We start from the raw sequence: 27854 nt of genomic DNA on the forward strand, positions 1-27854 counted from the left end.
TCCCCCGGGAGTGTGTCCTCCGCCGCCGTTAATAAGACCCTCAAGTCGGCTTCTTCAAATCGGTCGGTGTCGCCGCTGCGGAGAGAGAGAGAGAGAGAGAGAGAGAGAGAGAGAGAGAGAGAGAGAGAGAGAGAGAGAGAGAGAGAGAGAGAGAGAGAGAGAGGGGCCTGCACGCTGATGTCTGAGCTCCGCACCGGGACGCAGCGCTGCGGTTGATCCGGTTTGGCCATGGCGCAGCCGAGGAAACCCGGACATATTCGGTGTGGATGAAGGACGCGTTGCGCATCGGATAAACCGGGAGAACTTATTCTCCAGTGAGGATAACCGGGAAGCCCGAGCTCTTTGGAAACGCTTTAATTGCCAATAATGATTTGAATCTGTTTTGGTAAACTCTCGCTTGGGATAATCATCAAGACCCCCTTGGTGGTCCCTGAACCTCACTTTGGGTACGCATTGACCCCTAAAAAGACTAATCCTCGGCTGTTTTTCCAGGCTGTTGTTGTTTATTTGTTTGCACCCGCAGTATTTGGAGGGGTAAACAGTGCCAACAGCAGCAGCCATGATGGATGCGGCGGAGTGCGGGGTGAGAGTGATGTGTCGCTTCAGGCCTCTGAACGAGTCCGAGATAAACAGAGGAGACAAATACATCCCCAAATTCAAGGAGGACGACACGGTGGTCATAACGGCAAGTCTGTCTGCTTATTGTTGTGATGCTGATGTGTGTGTGGAGCTGGAAAAAATACAAACACTGCAGTGTGTTGGAGGAGGAAAGTCACCTGGAGCTCTGCAGGCAGGCTGGGGATGCCAAGTGCGCAATCAGACTGTTCTCCTACACCAGAAATGATAGCAGGAAAACTAATATTTCCTACAATGTAACAGAGATATTGACCCTGATCATATAAGAGAGAGAAAGTATTCAGTATGAAATCATTGCAGGAATATTATTTATTTATTTATTAAATGAGCTTCTGTTAGTTCAAACTTTAAAGCTGCATTGATATGTTTTGTCTCTACATAAAAAATCCAGCAGGCCAATGTAAACAAAGTTTTAGAAATACATATTTTATCTTAACAAAATACTGTAATGTTCCTACTAAAATAGCCACATGAAGTAATAGTGGTATGTGTAAATATATCTTATCTATCTATAACAAAATACAAATAAATATGTCAGAGACAGACAAGTCTAAAAATACTTGATACTTAACTGATATCTTTGAAATTTGAAAATGATAAAATAAAATAAATATTTTTTCAATATAAGGCAGAAACAGACAAGTCCCAAAAATTACTTTAATTTAAAAAATATATTTGTAATAAATTTAACGTTATGGTGAAAAGGAGAAAGAAATAATCATCTAAGGTCTTTTTATGGCTTTAGCTGAGACCTTTTATATTAAAATTAATCCAGAGAGACTTGCTGCAGAGGTCAGGGGTCAAAGGTTAAACTCACTCTGACTCACCATTATACATTTGCTGACTCAGGAGGACACAGGAGCTTAGGGAAGGTTACATCAATACTGTGTCTATCCACAGGGACAGGCTGCGTTTGTGCACTGACAAGTTTAAAAGCACCTGTTAGTGTCTATGTTGTGTTTGTTTTCTACTCATGGAAACCCATATGGATTTTATATATATACATATATATAACAATAAATAAAAAACAAATAACTGTGATAATGCACTTCTGTTGAAGTGGCCCATATTCAAGTTATATGGTTGGGAATAAATACATAAAAAGGAATAAATTCAAAGGTGTAGGTTGAATGTTATACAGCCTGTACAAAGCCATTTCTTTCTAAAAAAATAAAATAATAATAATAGAAATACTAGATCAGGATTAGCCACAAATGATTCAACATGATCAGAACAATCTGTGAAATTTGCTTTATTGTTTGTTTGTATACTATGGAACTGCCAGATAGAGAAATAAAAATAAAAACATTTTAAATCTCTTTTTATATTTATAAAAAGTTCATATAAGTCTTATTGCTCAAAATAATGACCTTAAAAAATGAGAATTTCTCAGCATGATGACATAAACTCCCAAAATAATTTGAATTTTAATATGACTTATCTTAAAATAATACGTAATTATTTCCAAACAAATGAGAAACAAAAACTAATGTCTTAATTTCGTTGGAATAATGATTTTCACATTGCGAGTCATTGTGTCCGCCTACATTCTCGCCGAGTCACCATTAAAGTGTTGCTCAAGTGCTTGTTGATGTAGTTTTCTTGATGCCTGTCATGCAGAGACAAGTTTTGGTCCCAGTCAGTTTGCAGCTTTATGTCACTGACTTCCAATAAAAACGACTTGTAGCCTGTTGCTTTGTCACTGGTAGTGTGAACAGAGCATTAAAATAATGACTTAATATTGCAAAATACTGACTTAGTATGTCAAAAATGACATAGTTTCTCAGAAATAATGACTTAATATCTCAGAATTATAACTTAGTTTCTCAAAAGTAATGAGTAATGAGTTAGTATCTCAGAATAATGAGAAACTTTCTAACTCGTTAAGTTGTGATACTAAGTCATTATTTCGAGAATGTTTCTCATTATAGTGAGCCTTTTTGTCATCACACTGTTGGAGAAGGGCTTCCATAGTTTGCTACCAGAAAGACAGACAGACATTAACCTTACCACATTGTGTTAATGCAGACCCCACCCCCCTTCTGCGGCCCTGCACCACCTGCATTATTCATTCTGTTGCATTATCGCCCAGAAACACTGGAGTTCTGTCAGGACAAACTGCTCGTCACCGCCTCACACCATCAATCAAACTGCAGAAAACTGAGGCCGAACGCTGCGATACTGTTCGTGTCAGTGCTTTCTGCGCTTCATCTCGGGGGTTCAGAGAGAGCCAGAGTGCTGCTGTTGCTGCCTACAAGTGCTGAGAATTGCATTTCACAGCAGTGAGGCTTTTACCCCCAAGAGACGGAGTCAGGAGCTGGACAAGAGCAGGAGGGATGATGGATAGAGAGACTGGAAGCGGCCAGAGCGTTCAAGGCTCTGGACTTCCATTTTTAAAACAGCATAGTGAGAGAAACAAGCATTATGTCGCTGAAGATCATCAATTTTATCTGTATTTCCTTTTCATGTGTGTTAGAATTTACATGCATATTGCAAAATCAGATATCAATTTGAAATGCACAACATGATACATGTGTATTGTGATCATTTACTTTTAATAACTTTAGTACTGGACACTTTTCTGTTTTATCTTATAGTAGGTAATCCAATTAATTGATTGATCCAGTCTGAAATTATTTTTGTCAATCTACTTTCTTTTTTCTGATTTTTAAAAAATGCTTACAGATTATTTAAGATTAAGATTGATGATTATTCTGGCAGATAATTGCTTGTTTCATTGTTTTTCCCCTGATAAATACTAATAGCATTGCTTTTAATGAATCATTTTAATAAGAACAAAGAAAAGAATCTCTCTAAAGACGTTATTTTTTGTCAAACACAGGTTGAAACCACCACATAAATGTCCTCTAAATTAATGTCTCATGAGAATAAATGCTGTGCAGAAACAACAGAAGATAAATGAAGGCAAAATAAGTAAATCTTGCAAAAAATGTTTCATTTTGTCTAATAAAAGTCTTGAAATCACCACATAACTCTCCTCTGGAGGCAGCCAGCTAAAATCATCAGTCATATATTTGAGCCCTTAAACTTTTTAACGTCCTATTTACAAGAAAAAAATTCCAAAAAGCACTTGAAAAAAATGTTTTCTTGTCTTGTTTTACGGATATAAGTCGTGACTTGATAAAATGAAAGATTTTGCCAAATACTATCTGAAACAATTGAAGAGTTAATATGAGTAACTTTCTTAAAAACATGAACTTTTCTGAAAAAAAAAATAGTCTTGAAATCACCACATAAATCTACTCTAAACATAGCCAGTCATATTATTGAGCACTTAAACTTTTTAAAATCTTAATACAAGTCAAAACTTCCAAATAGCATTGCTGTTTTACTTGTTTCTTGTGTTGCTTTATGAAAAGAAATCCTGACTTAGATGTTATTTCTCAAAAATCCAGTTTAAAAAAAATAATATCTGAAGTAAAATGAAGATAAATGAGTGATTGTGTTGCTGTCATTAATGTGTGGTGTGTTACTTTGAAACAGGGTAAACCGTACGTGTTCGACCGCGTGCTGCCTCCCAACACGTCACAGGAACAAGTGTACGACCAGTGTGCCAAACAGATCGTCAAAGGTACGACCAAACATCGTTCTTATGCAACTGTAATCTGTTATATGTCTGCACACACACATAATCTGTCTCCCATCTTTTATCCTCAAGTCTATTTTACATAATAGTAAAGAGAAATTACTTTTTGCTCTTATATCCTGGGACATACACACATTTGAAAGGCTGTAGGTGGGACCCTGATTTAGATGTCTTTGTTTTTGTGGAAAATATTGGAGTAACTAGTAGTAGTAATCCTAAAGTAATGAAGGTTTATAATGTGAAAAATGACTTTAAAAGACTAAAAGTTCTGAGAATTTGAGTTTAAATGTGCTGTATGTTAGAATATGAGACTTTTGAGACCGATGCAGATACTGATTTTAGAAGAAAATTCATCAATAACTGATATGGTGGCAGATATAGTCATTTTTTTGAGCTGGAATAAAAATTTACCTTTTGTAAGTGGATTCTGCCACCACTCTGCAACTGTGCCTTTAGAGCTACTTTCTCAAACGTAAAACTTTATAAAATAATATTTAACATTGTTATACATTATCATACATGATACAAACTATTAAATTGTCAGCCAATTCTATAAATGATAACTGGTAAAATAAAGAATAAATAGGAATAAAATAAACTTAATTTCTGTTCAGTTTCAATTGATTGCTGACTATATATATATTTTTTTAAATAAAGAAAAATCTAATTTTCTGCATTATACAGTCATGGAAAAAATTATTAGACCACCCCTTGTTTTCTTCAATTTCTTGTTCATTTTAAAGGTACATTTGTTTGGACAAATATAATGATAACAACAAAAATATCTCATAAGAGTTTAAATTAAGAGCTGATATTTTGCCATTTTCCATGGTTTTCCTGATAATGATTTTGTTATTATCAAGAAAACCATGGAAAATGTCTAGTTATCAGCTCTAAAATTAAACTCTTATGAGCTGTTTTTGCTGTTATCATTATATTTGTCCAAACAAATGTACCTTTAGTTGTACCAGGCATTAAAATGAACAAGAAATGGTCTAATAATTATTTCCATGACAGAATATTGAGTAAAAATAGTTTTCATAATGGCACCGACAGCATATACATCGACACCGATATGCTTTTGATATCGGCTAATAATATCTGTCAGCTGATATATCTGTCTATAAATAAATCGGTTTTACTATTAATAGCATCGAATTGAAGTAGTTATGGAACAAAAATGTTTTTATGTGTTATTCCAGATGTGCTGGGCGGTTATAACGGGACCATCTTCGCCTACGGACAGACGTCCTCCGGGAAGACACACACCATGGAGGTGAGCCACTCATCCACTGCAGTGTTCCTCTAATCTTTTTGAGCCTGAAATCACTGCCTCAGTATTTCAACACACACACGGTCATCAGAAACACGGCAGAGGTCTTTAGATAACTTCCATGTCAGCAATTTCTCCTCTTCTTCATCATCAATCAATCCGCCGATCGATAAATCCCAGACTCGGAGCAGTTGGATAAAAAACAGCAGTGACTTTTATTTTTTGAGCTCCCATCTCCAGTCAGAGGATTAGAGCGCAGCAGGCATTGTGTAACAGACTTAACACAAACACTAAATCCAGTCGAGCTCATTCGATGGATGAGAGTCGAGGAATCTAAAGGCTGATAGCAGAAACTGGTTTCTCCAAAGGAAGCTTCAGTTCTCTGGAAACCTTCAGAGCCTTGCAGCAGGACTCTGATGTCCTAATGCACAGTTTCAAAGGCTGCTTGAGCATTTTACTGTACTGATTTTAAGTGGAAAAAGTAGAATTCTCAGCAGACAGAACTCGAACGAGACCAGCATCCTGCATCATTCGACACAAGTGCAAATTAGTTTGGCGAGTGAACTAATCCGCCGCCTCAAGCCTCTTAATAACTCTCTGATCTGATCTGATCTGATCTGATCTGATCTGTGGGGCTGTGATGAAAAAGAACCTTGAAACCCTTAAAACTCTCCTCACGTGTCTTCAGATATCAATTTGAAATGCACAACATGATACATGTGTATTTTGATCATTTATGTAACTTAGTGTTGGACACTTTTCTGTTTTGTCTTATTGTAGGTAATCTAATTAATGGATTAATCCAGTCTGAAATCATTTTTACCAATCTACTTTCTTTTATCTGATTTTTGAAAAAAATGCCCATAGACTATTTAAGATTAAGATTGATGATTATTCTGGCAGATAGTTGCTTGTTTTATAGTTTTTCTCCTGATAAATATTAATAGCACTGCTTTCAATTAATCATTTTAATAATAACAAAGAACAAAATCTCTCAAAAGATGTTTATTTTTTTGTCAAACACAAGTTGAAACCACCACATAAATATCCTCTAAATTAAACTTTTTCAAGTCAAAATGTTCAAAAAGCCTAGCTATTTAACTTTTCTTGTCTCGTGAAAATAAATGCTGTGCAGAAACAACTGAAGATAAATGGAGGCAAAATTAGTAAATCTCACCACAAATGTAATTTTCTCAAATAAAAGTGAAATCACCACATAAATCATCAGTCATATATTTGAGCCCTTAAACTTTTTAGCCCTTAAACTACTGTACATGTTTTAACATTTAAAACATTTGTTTTATAGCTGCAACATTACATGAAACAGAGAGTTATCTTCATGTGTTTTGTCTGTTTGGAAGTTTTTTTTCATGTAGCATTTGAAACATCAGTATCTATCTGTGTGTGTTCAGGGCAAACTGCACGACTCCCAGCTGATGGGGATCATTCCTCGCATCGCCCGCGACATCTTTGACCACATCTACTCCATGGACGAGAACCTGGAGTTCCACATCAAGGTAAACAATTTGAAACAATAAACTCAAATTTCTAAGCTGCAGCATCTGTGATAATGATTTTTAATTTGTCTTTCCAGGCTTGAAAGTCACAAATCAGTCTTTATCACCTCATTATAAATGCAGTATAAACATTTTGCCTAAAATTTTAATTATCTATCTGTGATGTGAATCATTAATAAGATTTATTCGTTGCTGTTTGAACATAAATGCTGTGTCATTTTGTGTCATTAGAGCAGGACTCAGCATCCTTTACTATAAAAAAACTCTTTGGAAATTTGTCATTTTCTGATCGCAGGTCAAGTCAGCAGCGTTGGCTGTGAGCGAAAGCAAATTTTACCATTAGAGAATGGAAAAATGATCTTACTGCTTTACAATTATGTATGAAAATTAAAATGTAAACAACGACCCATATTATATATTATATTATATGCATATCCATATAATTATATATATAGTGAAACTGCATTTATCAAAAGATAAATAAATAAAATATTTATTTTATAAAAAATATTGGGACCAATAATAGACCATGGACAATTAAAAAAAAATGTGAAGACACATTTGTTGTTGCTGTTGTTATTATTATTATTTATTTCTTTTTTGATTATTTTTGATTATGTTTTTATAATGGTTATAGCTATAGTTTGTTTGTTATTTAAATGTATATTATTTTTATATAAGATACTTTTGTTTATTTTTAATTTAGTAAAGTTATATTTAATGTCTGTTTAATTAACTTTGAAACAACATTTATACATCTACGTTTTGGTGATTTAACTGATGCTTTTGTTAACATTTCACACTTTATGCTTGAACAGCTAAATGACCTACATTAAAAGAGACCGACACTCATGCAAAGACTCAGACATTCAAAGTTTGGAGTTTCTTTTTTCAGGTTTCCTATTTTGAAATCTACTTGGACAAGATCAGAGACCTGCTGGATGGTAAGTTAGACTTTTAACTGTTTAACATTTAAACTGAATTTAAGATATAATTTTTTACATGATAATCCTGTTTATTAAGTCTTTTTTCGGGAATCCGCATGTGACCTTGGTGATGTTTTGTCCTGTTTGAAGTGTCCAAGACGAACCTTGCTGTGCATGAAGACAAAAACAGAGTTCCCTATGTCAAGGTTTGTGAGATGCACAGCACTATATCTTTAATTTAACAGCAGTTTAAACACATAACACATGATCATGATACATTTCTGAATCCTTATCTTTCAGGGCTGTACTGAGCGTTTTGTGTCCAGTCCAGAGGAGGTGATGGACGTCATCGATGAGGGCAAAAACAATCGGCACGTGGCAGTCACAAGTACGCATCTTTATCTTTACTTTTATATTTAATGTATGTGTTTTCAATGTCTTTTTAAGTAAGGGTTAGGTGTTAGTAAGTAATATATTTGAAGTTTAAAGATCCTTAATTTAAATGTAGCATACAACAAAGTAAAACTACTCAATTACAAGTTAAGGCAATTACTTACGTACTTCAAATATGAAAGTTAAAGTTTATTTCCTGCAGATTAAATGCAACATTGTAAGATTGCCAATACTGAAAACTGCTGTAGCTGCTCCAAATTGACCTAATTTTAACTAATTTATATACAGTTTAGTCCTGTGGTTCCTAGTCTAAGGATCGGCCACCTCCAAAGGGTCACCAAATAAATCTTCTTTGGTGAAACTGAGAAGTTTGAAGAGAAAATCTCTGAGTGGAACTGCTAAAATGTTTTATGAAATAATGTATTTTTACTCCGCTACAACTGTCTGACAGCTTTCGTTACTAGTTACGTAACAAATTAAGATTTTTTTCTGCAGAAAACATGTGAAGAGTTTGACTGAAAGAGACACCCTTTTTCATACAAAAAAAAATCTCAAATGTGAAGATTAACTGATAATTTTGATCATTTGATTGTTTTTTTTTATGTTGAGGACTATGAAATATTGTGAAGTTGTTACTTTGGGCTCTGGGTAATTCTCAGCACCTATAACTATTATCAGAATTTTATAAAACAAATAATCAATTCAATAATGGAGATAATAATCAGCAGAATAATGTATATTAAAGAAAATAATCACAATTACTTTTGATACTTTAAGTGCATTCTCCTGCCATTTTTAGTGCAAACAGTATGCAAACAGTATTATTACACTAACAGTGTTAGTGCTTTCACTGAAGCAAATAATCCTAATACTTCTGACAGTGTTGATTTAAAAGCTGTTACATAACAGAAAAACCTGAGACACACAGGTACACAATAAGCCCTGAGAGAGGATGACTTACAGTGATATTCAAATAGCTGAGAGGCATTGTTAGACACTACACAGGGGAACTTATATGCTGCAAAATAACCAAAACAGATGGGAGGAATTTGTAAAGTCAGTTGTGTAAAAATGGGATGTTGTGCTGTAAAAACAACGAAAAGCCACAACACGGAGGTGTGTGAGGAGATTTGAAGAGTGGCTGCCTGTCTGGCTCCATGCATGGGCCCAGGTGTGTCCCATGCTGATTAACTCCAGCAGTCTGCAGCCCTGGAGACAGAAAACAGATCAACAGCAGAGCGAACCAAGCAAAGGGGCTGCCTCAGAGGGCTCTAAATCTCTACTGTAATCTCATTTTATGCATGCTTTTTCAGTTAATGTCTTAATCTGAAAAGAAACTAGCAGCTAGAGCTGTCAAATAAATGAAGAGTATCATATTTTACACTAAAATTCCATGAAATAGAAGTATAAAGTAAGTATGGCACATGCATGTAATTACCAGAAATTGCTGCAAACCAACTGTAATTCTGTTTTCAAATCATTTTCCAGACATGAATGAGCACAGCTCTCGCAGCCACAGCATCTTCCTCATCAACATCAAGCAGGAGAACATGGAGACGGAGAAGAAGCTGTCGGGGAAGCTCTACCTGGTCGACCTGGCGGGCAGCGAGAAGGTCAGTCTGAGGGAGATCTGAAAGACTGATTTAAAGGGATAGTTTGGATTTTTTAAAGGGGATTGTGTGAGGTACTCTGTAGACGGTAGTTGCTACACCTGAGTACTGACAGAAGCAAAGCAATGTACTGCAGTGGATGGAAGCAGCAGCTAAATACATTATAGCCACTTAAAAACATCTGCATCTGTTTATGTGAACGCTATATTAGGAATATTATTAAGAAAGCCTAAAGCTTTTTTCTGTGCTGGCATGAAAGGCACCAGACTCCATTGACCAAAACAGCAATTTTACCTTGCAGAACATGGGAGTTGCTGGTCTACTGCTGCGTCAACTTTGTGTGTTTTGTGGTGAATCCAAACTAACTTTTTAAAGCACGAAAGTCACACAATAACATAAATAAACTTGAGCAATTTGGTCTGCTTGAAATGAACCCTGGTGTGTTTTGTCGGATAATCCATTTGGTTTTTGCTGGTGTGAATGCTCAAACAAACTCTGGTCTGCAAAAAAATGGGGTTCTCAGTTCAATTCCAAGTGTGCCTTGGTGAGAACACAGTCCGAACCAAAACTCAGCACATTCTGGGTTGAATTTGGGCTGAAATTTGAGAATCAACAGAATGCTGACTAATGGATTCAACTGCAAAGCAGTACCTCATACAACCCCACCTCAGTGATGACGATGACAGGTTGATGTGAAATCTAACCTGTAATTGTCTGTGAACAGGTCAGTAAGACGGGAGCAGAGGGAGCCGTGCTGGATGAGGCCAAGAACATCAACAAATCTCTCTCCGCTCTGGGAAACGTCATCTCAGCTCTCGCCGAGGGAACTGTGAGTTGCTCTTAGTTACCGATACCTCCACATATTTGAAGAACGAATTAAATGTGTGATACGTTTAATTTTTTTTCCCAGAAATCCCATGTGCCGTACAGAGACAGTAAGATGACTCGGATCCTGCAGGACTCTCTGGGGGGAAACTGTCGCACCACCATCATCATCTGCTGCTCGCCTTCAGTCTACAACGAGGCTGAGACCAAGTCCACGCTCATGTTTGGACAGAGGTACTTCTTCTGTCTTTTATATGTACATTAACCTGCAGCTCTTCAGTGTTGGTGACTCATAAGGACTGTGGCTGACGTCACAAGGCCAGATGGCTTTTAGTTCCCCACTGTGTATCTTGGTTAATTACTATTTATAGATTTGTTTGTGCAAACTCTCCACACCTTTTTGTGTTATTGTTTTGTATTTGGCTTTGGCTTTTGTTGCCTTCTTATTTTGTTTGCTTCTGAAATGGAGAGAAATAGGACAAAACTGTGTTATTTCTAATCTGTTTACTTTCTTTTCTTTCTATTACCTTTTTCTTTGCAACACACACACACACACACACACACACAATCTGTTGCTTTTGCAAAGATAATTTGTAGCACTTTATGATATAATATTGGACAAGAAATACATAGAAGTTAAAAGAAATCACATATTTTTATTGTTTTATTTGGGGACACTTTTCTTTTTTTTTTCAATAATATTTTTTTGGAAGCAACATTAGTTTATTTAGTTTATTACAGAAACATACAAAAATGTGAAATAAAAAAAAAAATATATATATATATATATATATATATGAAATTAATACAAAACATATTATAATAACAAAACAAATAATAATATAAAATGACATAAAAATGACAAGATAACTACAAAGATCCCATAAAATAACAATAATAAGACATCTTTACATAAGACATACATTTGAATAGAATTTCCGGTGACTATGTTGCTTTGCAGCATGTGCAAAGAGAAAATTACAGCTGTAAACGCCCAAACAGAAGTGTTTAAGTTCAAACTGCTTATGTAATAAAAGATGAAGTAGCAGCAGTGACAGGGAGATGACTGATGAACGATTACAGTGCAACCATCTGCCCTCTGCTTAGGAGACACTGAGAGGAAATGAAGAGTTTCAATCTAATGAGATTTCCACCATTTGAGAAAAGATCTAGGTCCTCGGGTATGAAACAACAATGGACAGTCCAATGCAACAGCCCAGTGGATGTAATAAAATTATTTTCAATGCATCCTACTGATCCGACCTATTTTAACATGCATTGCATTTACAAATGTTCCGTTGCAACCTTTAATCTTAAAAAATATGGAGGATGCAAGCTACCAAAATAATAAATAACTAAAACATTGAATGGACTAAGGATAATATTAAAATAAATGCAGGCATTCATTATTTAATCAAATGTGTCATAAATTAATATATTTTTTTACTTCATTGTTTACCTTTGTATTCATTCTTTTATTGATTATTTATTATGTATTATTTTAAAATGTTTTAATTTTTTTTGGAAATGTATTTATTTATCAATATTTATTTACTTTTGCATTTATATTTCTAAAATAAGTTGACTTAATATTAAAGTGTGTGGAATTTTCTAATATAAGTATTTTTTACTACTGTGTAGTGTTTTATATTTGCAACTACTTTTGCTGCATATTTAAATAGTAGTTTTTGCAGCAAGTTTTAAGAAATAATTTAAAATAATATTTTTTTTTTCATTATTATTTTCTTCAAGAGAAATGTACATTTTTGTCAATTGTAAATACTTAAAGTGTATACTTAGGTGACTTTAAATAAAGCATATCCTATTTTCACATTTACATTTTTTGATTACTTTGATCTATAGTGAGAGTTATATAATGTCCCTGTGAAACTGGTAACGTAAATGGACTGAAGGTGTTTTGAACAAACGTAACTCTGTTCTGTCCGTGTTTCCTCAGAGCCAAGACCATCAAGAACACAGTGTCGGTGAACCTGGAGCTGACGGCTGAGGAGTGGAAGAAGAAATATGAGAAGGAGAAGGAGAAGAACAAGAACCTGAAAACCATCATCCAGAGGCTGGAGGCTGAACTCAACCGCTGGAGGAACGGTGAGATAAAAAGATACACATCAGATCAAATTAAACATTAAAAAACTCCCACTTGATACTTTAGAGGACAAAGATGTCCCTTTCCTAAAACTGCTATAAAAATGCAATACATTAATATTATTTTCCACTTTTGCTGAGTCATCAGTCCTGATCAGAACTACCAAATATTCATATATATTCAGATTTTTTAACTCTTTTAATGTCAATTTCTTCACATACATGTCCATACACAAAAACTAGATTCTTTTCTGTAGAGTGTTGTGTTTACCACAGATATATATATACATATATATATATATATATATATATATATATATATACACACACATTATATCTACTATCTTTATATATATATATATATATATATATATATATATATATATATATATATATATATAAAGATAGTACAAACATAATAAACTTAAGTAAATATGCAAACTAAAAAAATACAGGAAAATATATAGACGTAAGAAAATATACAGACAAAATCAACAGACTTAGAAAATAATCAGACTTAAAAATATATACTAAAGAAAATATACAGACCTTAATGGTCAGAGTGTGTGTATTTTGGATACACTGTTTATTTTACTTTTCTTAGGAGCTAAGGTTACGTTTCCAAAACTTCACTGTCAAAATTAAATTCCAAAAGATGTCCACAATAAAACAAAAGGACATTTAAGGGCATTATGCTGGCTGTTGTTTTGTCTTCCTCTTTTCTCAGACTGCAGTGTCTCCTTCACAGCACCCTCACCCTTTCTTTTCATCTCTGTTGCATAGTAACCTCTCTCTCTCTCTCTCTCTCTCTCTCTCTGTCTCTCTCTCTCTCTGTGGCCATTCCTTTTTTAATTCTCTTAATTCCCATGGTGCATGGTGATAACACTCCCCCTCCTTAGCAACAAACAGAGAGACACACACACACACGCACACAGACACAGACACACACACACATTATGCTGATGCAGTGCTTCTGACATGACTCAGCCACTGGCTCTATGCCAAACCCTTTAAACGAACAGCTCTTCACCTCTTTCACTCTCTCCTCCTCCTCCTCCTCCTCCTCCTCCTCCTCCTCCTCCTCTTCCTCCTCCTCCTCGCAATCGTCTCATTTGCTGATCACAATGAAAAAGTCAATAATAATTACGGCATCAGTGCTTCGTCTGCTGAAGTCACACTGCTGCCGTGTTCAGCTTTACAACAACACGTAACCACAAGACAAAAGGAATGATATAACCTTACTGTAAATACATAGGAAATTATTATTATTATTATTATTATTATTATTATTTTCATTTCATTTCATTTATTCTCTGCCCTCCTCTTCTTCTCACCCATTCACCATATATACTACACCCAAGACTTGGCTTTAAGACACACACACACACACACACACACACACACACACACACACACACACACACACACACACACACACTCAGAACCAACATAACATAACCCTGCTGTATTATTTATTGTAGAGCCTTTGTTAACTGGCCTGTATTATTGTTCCTGTCCTTATCCTGTTTGTTATTGTTCTGTCCTTGTCCCTATCCTTTTTAAAATATGTAATAAATTGATTCAAATACTTTAATAACCAAGTAGTAAAAAACATATTAAAAAAATACATAAACTAGATAAAAAAGATGAAACAAATAATAATAATAATAATGATGACAATTTGGTACATTTACAAAGCATAATAACGATATATAATAATGTGATACAATTATTAAATAACAGCTAGTTAATAAAAAAGACTAAAAGAAAACATTAAAAAGGAAAACAAAAAAAAGACAAATAAAACCGATATATATAATATATATCCATATTAAAAATAATAAAATAAAATAAAAAAGGTTTTACGATATTATTAAATACAATAAGATAAGTATGAAACACTTCTATAGAACATCATATGACATGATATAATAACAACATAAGACAATTAAAAATCATTTTGGGATTTTTTTTTCCACGTTACAGGGGAGAATGTTCCTGAGGACGAGCAGCTGAGCTCCAAAGATCAGAAGAGCGTGGAGCCGTACGACAACACTCCCGTCATCGACAACCTGCAGCCTGCTGGAGGAGGCGTCTCAGTCCCCGGGGACGAGCGGAGCAAATACGAGGAGGACATCACCAACCTCTACAAACAGCTGGACGACAAGGTGACAGATGATTTTCCTCCTCTAAGCCTTCCTCTATATTTTCTATCCATCTTTCTTTGCAAGCCATAAAAAATGCACTTTTGATATGGTTTATTGCTCTACTTTGAATTTATTTTAACTAAAATGTGAATGGAGTTTTTTTCTTTCTTTTCAAGACTGATTCTTTTTTTTATTGTCTGTAAATTGCAAAACAATTACCTTGTCAAGTGTCTTTTTTTATTTCCAGACTTTACATTGCTTATGTAATGCTTGACGTCTCTGAAATAACCTTAAAAATAAACATGAAAACTGAAAAAATCTGATTAAAAAAAACTTGCAGTATGTTATAATACTGGCTAAAAAGTCCTGCCAATCTTTTATTTTCTGCATTGTACAAACAGTTTTTAATTCACTGACTTAACTTCCTCTTCCTCCAGGACGATGAAATCAACCAACACAGTCAGCTGGCTGAAAAACTCAAGGAGCAGATGATGGACCAGGAAGAGGTTTGTCTTTTTATTTTTTTATTTAATTGTTCCTGTGGACATACATGTGGGTTTATGTAGGTATAAATGTGAGGCAATTTTTACACATTTTTATTTTCAAGCTGCTGGCATCTACGCGGCGTGACTATGAGAAAATCCAGGAGGAGCTGTGCCGGCTGCAGACGGAGAACGAGCTGGCCAAGGAGGAGGTGAAGGAGGTGCTGCAGGCGCTGGAGGAGCTGGCCGTCAACTACGACCAGAAGAGCCAAGAGGTGGGGGAGAGAGATCAGGCCAACCTGCAGCTGATCGAGGAGCTGCAGCACAAGACGGTGAGTCTCCTGGAACTGTCCAATGAACTGAATGCATTAAAAAGGCTTTTCTCTGCTTGTAACAGTGTGCACTGTTTTGCTCATTTTTTTGGTTGAACAATATGTTTCCTTAAAGCAGTGTTCAGGTTTGTTATCTTGTTTGGTGGGTGTCAGATTTCTTCTGATCAGCAGCGACATGTATAAACTTAAATATTTTACACACTCATAATGGCCTGTTAAAATAATATAATCCAAATACCTTATTCAGGAAAGCACAAATGATGTGATGTAAATACAGTAAATGTTAGTTCTATCCATAACATCCGTCCAATAATATATAAATGTGATGCTTTGAAGGCACAAAAATTGCATTGCCAGTTAATATAAGGAAAAAGTGAATACCCCGATGCTCTCAAAATGGTCTTGTTATGCTCTGTTGATACATGTAGTAGTATTTTTTTTCCCAGAAATAACAGAAAAACACCATAATTTGAGTTGTCCAAAATCTGAAAAAAAGTCATGCTATAGTATATCGAAATTTTTCGGGAAAAAGTCATAAAATTTTTGAATGCCCCGATACTCTCAAAATAGTCTTATTATAGTCTGTTGTCATTTATCTCTCAGAAACAACGGTGGGGACCCAACTGTCAGCTATACACACACACTCACTGGTGAGAACTCTGCTTGACGCACTCAAGTTTGTTTACTATGGCGAGATTTATTGGTAACTGTGTCCTGTCAAATGTAACTGAATCAACAACTATTAGTCTGTTACACAATGTAATAAAGGTAAAATATAGTGATTAAAAAGTGACTTTGCATAATTTCTTTTTTATCCAATTAAGATTGGAATTGGCGTTTCTTTCAACTGTCTTTGAGTTGCATTTATTTTCCTTCCTTCCCATTAGTGATCTTTTCAACCGTTATTGGCGTTTAGTTAATTAGGGTTCATTCCAACTGTCTTTTTATATGACCAATTTTGACCAAAATCGACATGCTATAGTATGACTTTTTTCAAATTTTCGACAACTCAAAATATTGTGTTCGTCTGTCATTTCTTTTTTTTTTTTTTTAAAGATTATTTTTTTGGCATTTTACATGCTTTATTGAAAGTGAGAGACAGATAGAAAGGGGGTGACAGAGGGGAGGACATGCGGTAAAGGGAGCTCAGGCCGGATTCGAACCCGGCTCCACCGCAGCGAGGACTGTAGCCTCTATACATGGGGCGCCTGTGTAAACCACTACGCTACGGACCACCCCCCGTCTGTCATTTCTGCTCATATTCTGCTCTAATATGTATCAACAGACTATAATTGACCCATTTTAGGCATTTTAAAAGATGACCAATTTTGACCAAAATCGACATGCTATAGTATGGAAAAGCCACCCAACTACATGTATCAAAAGACTATAATAAGACTATTTTGAGAGTATCGGGGCATTTAAAAAATGTTTGGCTTTTTCCCGAAAGGTTTCGACATACTATAGTATGACTTTTTTTTACACGTAGCAACAGACTATAATAAGACAGTTTTGTGAATTTCGGGCCTTTGAAAATTTTATTTATTTCTTTTCTTTTCTTTTTCCCCCACAATTTCGACATGCTAGAGTATTACTTTTTTTGGTCAAATTTCACACATCTCAAAATATGGTGTTTTTCTGTTATTTCTGGAGAAACTATATTACTACATCATCAGACTAGAAGAGAGGAAGTTAAATACAGGAAGAGTGACTAGGTAATCTGTCTGAGCAGCTCAGCGTGATAGATGAATAGTTTGAAGACAGGAGTTTATGGGTTCAATCCTTATGAGGTGATATTTGAGCCTTTACTCCCCTAGTAAAGAAGTCAAATATACAAAGAGACACGGCCATGTCTGTCAGCAGATAGCTCAGTGGGGTAGGTGACAGGTTTAAAACAGGAGCTTATGAGTTCAATCCTCATGAGTTGAAATTTGAAGCTTTATACCAGAATGAAGAAGCCAAATATACAAAGAGAAACAATGACTTCTGTCAGAGCAGGTAGCTCAGAGAGATGGGTGACTGCTTTGAAGACTGAAGGTTGTTGGTTCGATACTTCTAAGGTGTGGTGAATTTTGAGGTTTAACATTAACAATGAAGAGTTAAATACGCGAAGAGCCGAGACGAGACGAGACGAGACGAGGCGAGGCAGAGTAGCCAAATGCACTGGTGGACAAGTGGTTTGGGCAGAGTCCTCGAGTTCGACCCCGGGGCCCCTGCCAGTGTCGGGAGGCGGCAGCATTGTCCCCACCGTTGTTTCTGAGAGATAAATCACACGACCAGCTGAAATATTACTGAATGAAGTAACTCATGAACCCTAATTAAGGAAGGAAGGAGAGGAGAGGGAGAGGATCTTAATTGGATAAAACCACGTACTAGACAGTTGTATGGAAGGATGCAATAGCAACTACAAGACAGTTGTATGGAAGGATGCAATAGCAACTACAAGACAGTTGTATGGAAGGATGCAATAGCAACTACTAGACAGTTGTATGGAAGGATGCAATAGCAACTACTAGACAGTTGTATGGAAGGATGCAATAGCAACTACAAGACAGTTGTATGGAAGGATGCAATAGCAACTAGACTTTGATTCCCATTACTGATCTTTCCCATGGTTTTTGCCGTGTGTTAATTAGGGTTCATTCCAACTGTCTTTTATTGAGTTGAGTGAGTTTTCTTTTCCACTCCCTCTTCCCTTTTCATTCCTCCCTCTCTTCCTCTCTTCCTCCCTCCCTCCCTTCCTTCCTCCCTTCATTGCATTTGTTAATTAGGGTTCATGAATTACTTCATTCAGTAATATTTCAGCTGGTCGTGTGATTTTTTTCTATAACCCCCCGCATTTATCTCTCAGAAACAACGGTGGGGACAATGCCCCCACCGCCGCCTCCCGACACTGGCAGGGGCCCCGGGGTCGAACTCACTGCTACACACTCACTGGTGAGAACTCGAGGACACTGCCCAAACCACTTGTCCACCAGTGCATTTGGCTACTTGGCCTCGTCTCTTCGCGTATTTAACTCTTAATTGTGAATGTTAAACCTCAAAATTCACCGCACCTTAGAAGTATCGAACCAACATCCTTCTGTCTTCAAAGCAGTCACCCATCTCTCTGTGCTACCTGCTCTGACAGAAGTGAATGTTTCTCTTCGTATATTTGACTTCTTCATTCTGGTATAAAGCTTCAAATTTCAACTCATAAGGTTTGAACCCATAACCTCCTGTTTCCAACGTTGTCACCTATTACACTGAGCTATCGGCTCTGACAGAAGTGAATGTTTCTCTTCGTATATTTGACTTCTTCATTCTGGTATAAAGCTTCAAATTTCACCTCATAAGGTTTGAACCCATAACCTCCTGTTTCCAACGTTGTCACCTATTACACTGAGCTATCGGCTCTGACAGAAGTGACTGCTTCTCTTTGTATATTTGACTTCTTCATTCTGGTATAAAGCTTCAAATTTCACCTCCTCACAACCTCCTGTTTCCAAGCCTGTCACTTATCTGACAGACACAGTCATTTTCCTTTGCGTGTATCGAACCAACAACCTTCAGTCTTCAAAGCAGTCATCTATCTCTCTGAGCTCTTCAAAACCTGTCACCTACCCCATTGAGCTATCTGCTCTGCCAAACATATATATATATATAGCTTCATATATCGGCCCGAAAACTCACAAAACTGTCTTATTAGTCTGTTGCTACGTGTAGTATGGTGGCTTTCCACCAACACAATATTTTGAGTTGTCCAACATTTGAAAAAAGTCATACTATAGTCATACTAAAATCCATAAAAGCTTTTTATGTGCAAAAATGACAGACATCCAATGATACTTTAATGATACATTCAACCAAATAACTTTGTACATTTATTGAGGTCAAACAATCTTCCTTAACCATGTGATGGAAATGTTAATGATCAGCACACTAGCACCAAGTCCATGAGGAAGGAGGATTGGAAAGGCTAGGTTCCTGGTTGTTGGTGCAGTCCTCGCTGGGTCCAGACATCACAAACCTGTCATATACTAACCCTAATCACATTTCATTTAATTATTAGTAGTAACAAGAAAACACATTTAAACATTCGTAAATTGTCATTTAAAATGTTTTAAGAATTCCATGTGTGGACAATGACGCTCAGAATGAAGACAAAGCTGCTTAAGACTTAATTTGTGGCTTTTGTGTTGGAACTGGAGTCAACAAGATGTGTGAATCATTTGGAAGTTTGTAGCTGCAATAATTGCAGCTGATCACTAGATGTCATTGGTAGGGTCTTTCTTTGAGGCTTTGAAGCTTCTAATCTTCTAAGCCTTGCAAGGCTTCTCTAGGTGGAAGGTTGAGCCTGTGTGGATACAGGTTACGTAGGTGACAGTTCGAAGCCACAGTAGTTTGCAGAGTGAAGTCACGTCAGCAGCCAAAGGAGATCTTCTCTCTGGGTTTCTTACAGTCTGGCGTGTCATTGTCAAACCAGAATCCAATGATCAAAAATCTATCATTAATCCTGAGTGGAGAAAGTATTTTTGAGTGTATTAAGTATAGACCAATGATGACATATTTTGTGGGCGGAGCTTAACTGATGGCAGAAAGTAACAGTTAGCTGCTGTCCCAGCAGTGCAAGCTGTACAGTTGTCAAATAATATCAGATGTTTTCCTGAGGGGTTGAACATCAAGATTTACTGCTACTTTGTGTTAATATTACTTTAAGTCAGCAGAAACTCTGAGGGAAACAACTACTATTAACTGATCTATGAAAACAATAAGGAAATAGAGGGAAACAGAAGAGGGGTAACGATGTCTGGCTGCGCAATTGGATGTCAGAACAGGAATAGTAAAAAAAACAAAAAAAACTGTCCTTCATTCTTATCGATTACTTTGTGAAAGACTCCCTTTGAAGCTAGACAGAGACGTTTATAACCCTAAACAAGCAAGCCATTCAACAGACTGACTGGACCGCTGAAATCATCTGAAATTCTCGTATTTACACCATGCTTATTTCATATATACACACAGCTCAACATATAAAAGCATAGTGGCTGCATCAACAAAGTATAATAGACCGATTTAAAAATTAGACCATTTTTGACAAAAATCGACAGGAAAACATATTTTGGGACGTCCAAAAATGACCCCCTCAAAAGAAAGTCATACTATAGCATGTCGATTTTGGTCAAATTTTAAAATGCCTAAAACTGCTAAAAATTGGTCAATTATAGTCTGTTGATACATATTAGAGTATAATATGGCCAGTAATGACACCATATTTTGGGATGTCCAAAAATGACCCCCTCAAAAAAAGTCATACTATAGTATGTCGAAATTTTTCGGGAAAAAGCCTAAAACATTTTAAATGCCCCGATACTCTCAAAATAGTCTTATTATAGTCTGTTGATACACACAGTTGTGTGGCTTTTCCAGAAATGACAGAAAAACACAATATTTTGAGTTGCCAAAATTTGAAAAAAAAAGTCATACTATAGCATGTCGATTTTGGTCAAAATTGGTGATATCTTAAAATGCCTAAAACTGCTAAAAATGGGTCAATTATAGTCTGTTGATACATATTAGAGCATATGTCCAAAATTGACAGAAAAACACCATATTTTGGGATGTCCAAAAATGACCCCCTCAAGAAAAAGTCATACTATAGCATGTAGTATTTTTTTGGAAAAAATGAATAAAAATTTTAAATGCCCCAATACTCTCAAAATAGTCTTATTATAGTCGGTTGATACATGAAGTAGGGTCGCTTTTCCAAGAATAATAAAAATAAAAACGATTTGTGATGTCCACAATTTGAAAAAAAGTCATACCATAGTATGTCGATTTTTGTCAAAAAAACGCTCAAAATGGTCTTGTTATACTCTGTTGATACATGTAGTAGTAGTTTTTTCACAAAAAAACAAAAACATTTTGATGTCTCTTTGGTGTCTCTGCACACCTCTAGAGGACACAATAAAAGGGAGTTTTTAAGGCCATGAAATTTTTCCTCCAGTCTGAAAGTAATAAATAATTTTAACAAACATGTGAACAAGAAAGTATTGTAAAGTAATGTGTTCTGAAGAAAATAACATTGAAACATATGTATTTATGTTTTGGTTTTAATGATATGGATAATTAAATTGTTTAGAAAAGTGTGTTAATTTTATCAGATATTCAGCTGAAAATGTTTTTTTTTTTTATATGGTAGCTTCCTGCTGTAAAGAAGATATTTTGTGTGTGTGTGTGTGTGTGTGTGTGTGTGTGTGCAGTTGTTGCTGTCGGCAGTGCAGGGGGAGCTGAGTCAGCTGCAGGAGCTGAACGGCCTGCAGAGGAAAAGAGCCGCTGAAGTCCTCAACCTGCTGCTGCGTGACCTCAGCGACATCGGCGCCATCATCGGCACCAGTGATGTGAAAGCTGCCGCAGTAAGGATGGACACACCACACAAACAAACACAAACATAAACACAAACACATTGCATCATATCTCACACTCACAGTCGACCCCCCCCCCCCCCCCCCCCCCCACTCTCAGTCCTCAGAGACGAAGGGGAACGGCTCGGCGGTGGAGGAGGAGTTCACCGTGGCTCGCCTCTACATCAGCAAGATGAAGTCCGAGGTCAAGTCCTTGGTGAACCGCAGCAAGCAGCTGGAGAGCGCTCAGGCCGACGCCCACCGCAAGATCCAGGCCAATGAGAAGGAGCTGGCGTCCTGTCAGCTGCTCATCTCACAGGTATTTGTGTTTGTTAAATACACATAAAAACATTTTTAAAAAACACTCTTAAATCACTCACTTGTATTACTTGTACAGTACAAGATTTGTCTCAAAATGTAGTGGAGTAGAAGTATAAAGTTACATAAAATGTAAATACTCAAGTAAAGAACATGTAGCTCAAAATTTTTTACTAAAGTACAGTACTTGTATACATGTGCCAAGTTACATTTCACTACTGGTTATAGCAATACAAGCAGGTTATCAGCTCCCAAGCTTCGATATAATCGAGAAAGCATTGACATGAACTTTTAAATCACTGACTTTAGCAAATGAGCTCATAAAATACTATCTTCAACATAGATTAAATGAAAGTTAAATTAAAAAAAATGGAAACCATGGAAAAATAATAGATTTTATAAATATATATAATTATTATGATTATGATTATTAAAAACCCAATTAAAGACTACACTAAAAAGGTTAAAAAAAGAGTAAATAATTAGACAGATATACAAATAAATAAAGCTCTGTTAAAAGCCAGACTAGGTCTTGAGTTTGTTTTTAAAAAATATTTGTGCTCCATCTCCTCTTCTCTATCACCTTCTCTGTTGTACTTAGTGAAAGTCACTTTTGATGAATTTCTCTCACTCTTTTTTTCTTCTTTTCTTTTTTAACTGTTGGTGTTGTCTGTGTGCAGCACCAGGCCAAGATCAAGTCACTGACTGACTACATGCAGAACATGGAGCAGAAGAAGAGGCAGCTGGAGGAGAGTCAGGACGCTCTGAGTGAGGAGCTCGCCAAACTGCAGGCTCATGGTCAGTATGTCAAATTAGATACAAGTTTTAATAAAAATACACAGAAGACTAGCAGCATTTTAGCATTTAAACATGTGACCTCAGGTAAAACAAGACATGAGATGTTGGGAGAGGAGAAGGAGAAGGAGGACATCGGCAGATCGGATGGAGACGAGGACATCAAGGTGACCTAAAAAGCTCAGCTAGAATCTGCAAATACTCAAAAGATGTTTTTTATATTTGAATGATGAATCTTTCATGTGGGTTTTTTTTTTGCGTCTGCGTCTTCCAGAAAACGCTGCAGGAGCAGCTGGAGAACCACAGGGAGGCTCATCAGAAGCAGCTCAGCCGCCTCCGAGACGAGATCGAAGACAAGCAGAGGATGCTGGACGAACTCACAGAGTGAGGACACACACACACGCACACACACACACACACACACACACACACACTCATTTTATTATTTGCTATTGTACAATTGTGCGTGATGATCATTTTTGATGGTTTTTTGGACCTATCTTGCATTAAAACCAATTCATTTCAAATTTTGCCAAAAGTAAACCTGTCACTTGACACAAATCCAGGGGTTGTAATTATTTATAATCATTTCATGATTTGTTGCTCTATAACTGTGCCTCTAAAAGTCCTCCTGCTTTTCATATTTCCAGTCTCAACCAGGGTCTGTTATTGGAGCAGGAGAGGCTCATGTCGGACTACGACAAACTGAAGTCTGAGGAGCAGGAGAAGGATGCAAAGCTGGATAAACTCATGTGAGCATTAATGTTACTGATCAGAATGGGATGTAATACGGTTGATGTGTAAACGGTGGTGTAAATGTAGGTAACCATTTCTGTCCAGAATGCTAAATGAACAGAGGGAGCAGGCCAGAGAAGACCTGAAGGGCCTGGAGGAGACTGTGGTGAGTCTGACTGAATGTATGAAAGTTTGCTAAGCAGATTTGTCAGTATAGAAAATAAACTTTCTGTGAGCTACGACTTCAAAGTTTCTCTACTACTTCACTTTCACTTCACTACCGAATACTACCAGTGCCGTTCGCATTGGACCAGTGAACTTTGCATATTTGACTACGTCCTTCCTATTAAATGTTCAGAATTCCCTGCACCTTATAAGGATCGGGCCAACAACCTCCAGTATTCTAAGCAGTCTTCCATCACCCAGAGCTACCTGCTCAGACAAACATCTACTGTTTCTGTGGGTATTTGACTTCTTCATTGTGGGGGTTAGACTTATAAGGATTGAGCCAAGAACCTTGGGTCTCACAGTCTCTTTCTCTGCCACTGGGCTTAACACTCTACTCTTGTCTCATGGCGTACTTGATTCCTTCTGAAGGATGTCGGGCTTCATGAGGATTAAAATCATGATCGAAAATCAGCCAGAGACTGAAAACTGAACCCACAAACTCAAAACTTGAACTGAACCACTGACTACACTCCCTGAGCTAAACTAAATGGGCTTCTCTCAGAACTTCTAATCTTTTCCTTAAAATTCACATTGAGATCGTTGCTTTTGACATTTTCATGGAATTTCTTGACTTTAAGATATCGCTGGCATTACCCTTTAACCAGGACTGATTGTGTCATGGGTGTGAATATCTACTGTGTCTAATTCTCAACATCTGAATCATTTTATTTTCATTGTCTCAGGCCAAAGAGCTGCAGACTCTACACAACCTGCGCAAACTCTTCGTTCAGGACCTCACCACGCGGGTTAAGAAGGTATATCTCCCCCCTCTGGTCGTTTAGTGTATCGATTAGCTGGCACACCATTTAACCTGTGCTGTGTGTTGTGGTGTTTTTGGCAGAGTGCAGAGCTGGACTGTGAGGAGGGACTCGGCAACGTGGCCCAGAAACAGAAGATCTCCTTTCTGGAGAACAACCTGGAACAGCTCACCAAGGTCCACAAGCAGGTAAAGTAATACAACTAGAAATTATATTACATTTCCAGTATTAAATAAAAATGTTGAGCCGCTAAGAGCAGCAAGTACTTAAAGTATTAAAAATTCTGCAGAAAAAAAGTTTTTTTTACATGATTAAATTGATAATACTAATGCACCAATCCATAACTATACACAATTATTTGGTATAGATATGTATATGTATATATAAACAAAATAATTTAAGTTGAGTAAAAATTACAATATTTCCTTTTAAAAATATTCACTGCACCTCATGCACTGGAAGAACAGATATATATATTTAGGATAAAGAGGTATAAAGTAGTTTAAAATAAAAATATTCAATAATAATGTACTTTCTGTTACTGCACTCAGCTGGTCCGAGACAACGCAGACCTTCGCTGCGAGCTGCCCAAGCTGGAGAAGCGTCTGCGGGCCACAGCTGAGCGAGTCAAAGCCCTGGAGAACGCCCTGAAGGAGGCCAAGGAGAACGCCATGAGGGACCGAAGGCGCTACCAGCAAGAGGTGGACCGCATCAAAGAGGCCGTCCGGGCCAAGAACATGACCAGGAGGGGGTTCTCCGCACAGATCGGTGAGCTGAAAGTCAGATTTGAGACTTGGACAGACGACAAAATAAAATATGCTACTGAAGTTATTTATTTCTTTGTGCTTCAGCAAAGCCCATCCGACCAGGACATCCCCCCATGTGGTCCCCCATCAGCAGCTCCATCAGAGCCGGAGGCACCCACAACAACTGAAACCACAACAGCAAGTGACCCCTGTGAGCACGCTGCAGACAAACATCTCACTATTCTTTCAATACATTCTACGTTCTTTTATTAGAGCTTTGCATCCTACTGTTGCTCATGGAAAAGCTGTTTCTTCGAATACTATTCTATTATGTTTGTCAAGGTATTATTCTATGGCGTTTTAAGACAAACTATGCTATGACCGTTTTTGTTGTATTTTTGGAAATACTATACTATGGCAGATTTTTTTTTCCTTTTCTTTTGGACAAACTATATTATGGCCTTTTTTTTTTTTTTTTTTTTTTTTTTTTTACATTTTTGGGCATGCCATACTATGTCAAGTTTTTTTCTTCCCAACATACTATTCTGTAGCGTTTTTTAAAAAAATTCAACAGACTACTTTTTGTCATACTTTACCGGCATACTATATCATGTAATTTTCTTTTTCCATTTTTGGAAACACTATACTATGGCGTTTTTTATTTCGACACACTATTGCTCCCCCCCCCACACATACTATTCTATGGTGTTTTTTTTAATATTGTTTAAAATACTTTAGTATTTTTTGGACATACTACTATGACATTTTTTCTTTCTTTTTTTTTCTTTACATTTTTGGACAAACTCCCCTATGATCTTTTTCCCCCCCATAATTGAAAAAACTAAAATGTTGTATCTTCCCACAGACAGACCATAAAACAACTCGACGCATGCCCACCTCCGCACCTGGAACCACAAGCCCCGCCCCTCCTGTTGGAGCACCAATGGGAGGCCATCACGACAGACTGTCACCGCTCAGAGACACAACATCCAAACATCCATAGTGTTTATACTGATATGAGATGTAAACATATTTAATTTGCTGAATGTAGATATCAGAGGCCTCATTTAGAAAATGTTATGCTAGATGTCCTAAATTATGCTTTTAGGTAAAAAACAAAACCTGACCAAACCTCCTGATTATAGATGTTTTATTTGTATTTATAATTGTGCATTATGTTGCATAATTACAAGCATTCCATTTATAAATGAGGCCCTGAGTTTCTCTCTGAAGGAATGAGACACAAACAAGAAGTTTAGCAGGTAACTTGTTGCATTATTATTTATGTTGTGACTATATGTTTGTACTGCTTGAAGAAGCAGAATATGGGGTTAGGATTTAATCTCAAACCAGCATTTATTCTTTTAAAGGAATTGTTTGACATTTTGGGAAACATGCTTATTGTTGCCGAGAGTTAAATGAAGAGATTAACCACTTATAAAGCTTTATGAATATTTTTCAGAAATGTCAAACTATCCCTTTTAGAAATACATGTTTTGGGGTTTAACAGTGGATGTAATTGCAGCTAAAGCATTTGAGTTTCTCACCTTGATAAAGTTGAAGGTTACAGCTGGAGTTTTAGTGGAAGTGGGGATGAAGTGAAGCCACTTTGTGCAGACAAGAAGCAGCAAAAATAATTGTGTTAAAGCATTTTTCACCTTGTCTGCATTCCTATACTAAAACCTATGCTAATATTTTTTGTTTTTTTTACTTTTTCTTATATTTTTTCCTGTCATAGTTCCATTTCTTTTTAAAATTTACCCCTGAAATGACAAAAGACAAGATGTAAACGATACTTTGGTGTTTCATTCTGTTTCAACTTTCTTACTTTACATTTCATTCAACTTGTTTGTTTTTTTCTTTTTATAAAATGAACCAAAACCCAAAAAGATTTTGGGTAGATAATGAGAATAAGTATTTGAAGAAATTTAAATAGTACAATGCTTTAAATCATACAATTGAGAGGATATTCAGTTTGCTGATGTAAAGAGGAAACCATAAAGTTTGGTGACAATCATAAAACACTGCAAAGATTTAAAA

General features: G+C 36.5%; 1 protein-coding gene across 3 annotated transcripts; it reads left to right on the plus strand.

Annotated features, from left to right (window-relative positions):
* Positions 1-141: 141 nt before the first annotated feature.
* On the plus strand, positions 142-27793 carry LOC131962633 (kinesin heavy chain-like). 3 transcript variants are annotated; one of them, XM_059327586.1, is made up of 26 exons: positions 143-685; positions 4141-4228; positions 5446-5519; positions 6929-7033; positions 7929-7977; positions 8110-8165; positions 8260-8347; positions 9841-9965; positions 10687-10791; positions 10873-11021; positions 12745-12893; positions 14877-15058; positions 15475-15543; positions 15645-15851; positions 22094-22246; positions 22356-22553; positions 23233-23350; positions 23435-23514; positions 23622-23731; positions 23998-24099; positions 24188-24248; positions 24994-25065; positions 25152-25256; positions 25620-25836; positions 25920-26025; positions 26680-27793. In XM_059327586.1, exons 1-25 carry the CDS (start codon positions 560-562, stop codon positions 26000-26002), a joined length of 2871 nt encoding a protein of 956 aa, XP_059183569.1. In that variant the 5' UTR covers positions 143-559; the 3' UTR covers positions 26003-26025; positions 26680-27793. The 3 variants fall into 3 exon arrangements, with proteins under 3 accessions (XP_059183568.1, XP_059183567.1, XP_059183569.1); XM_059327585.1 differs by having other exon boundaries at positions 142-685; positions 25620-26025; XM_059327584.1 differs by lacking the exon at positions 26680-27793 and having other exon boundaries at positions 142-685; positions 25620-26260.
* Positions 27794-27854: the final 61 nt, after the last annotated feature.

Source organism: Centropristis striata, chromosome 24 (genome assembly GCF_030273125.1).
Source record: "Centropristis striata isolate RG_2023a ecotype Rhode Island chromosome 24, C.striata_1.0, whole genome shotgun sequence".
In the NCBI taxonomy this organism is placed as follows: Eukaryota; Metazoa; Chordata; class Actinopteri; order Perciformes; family Serranidae; genus Centropristis; species Centropristis striata.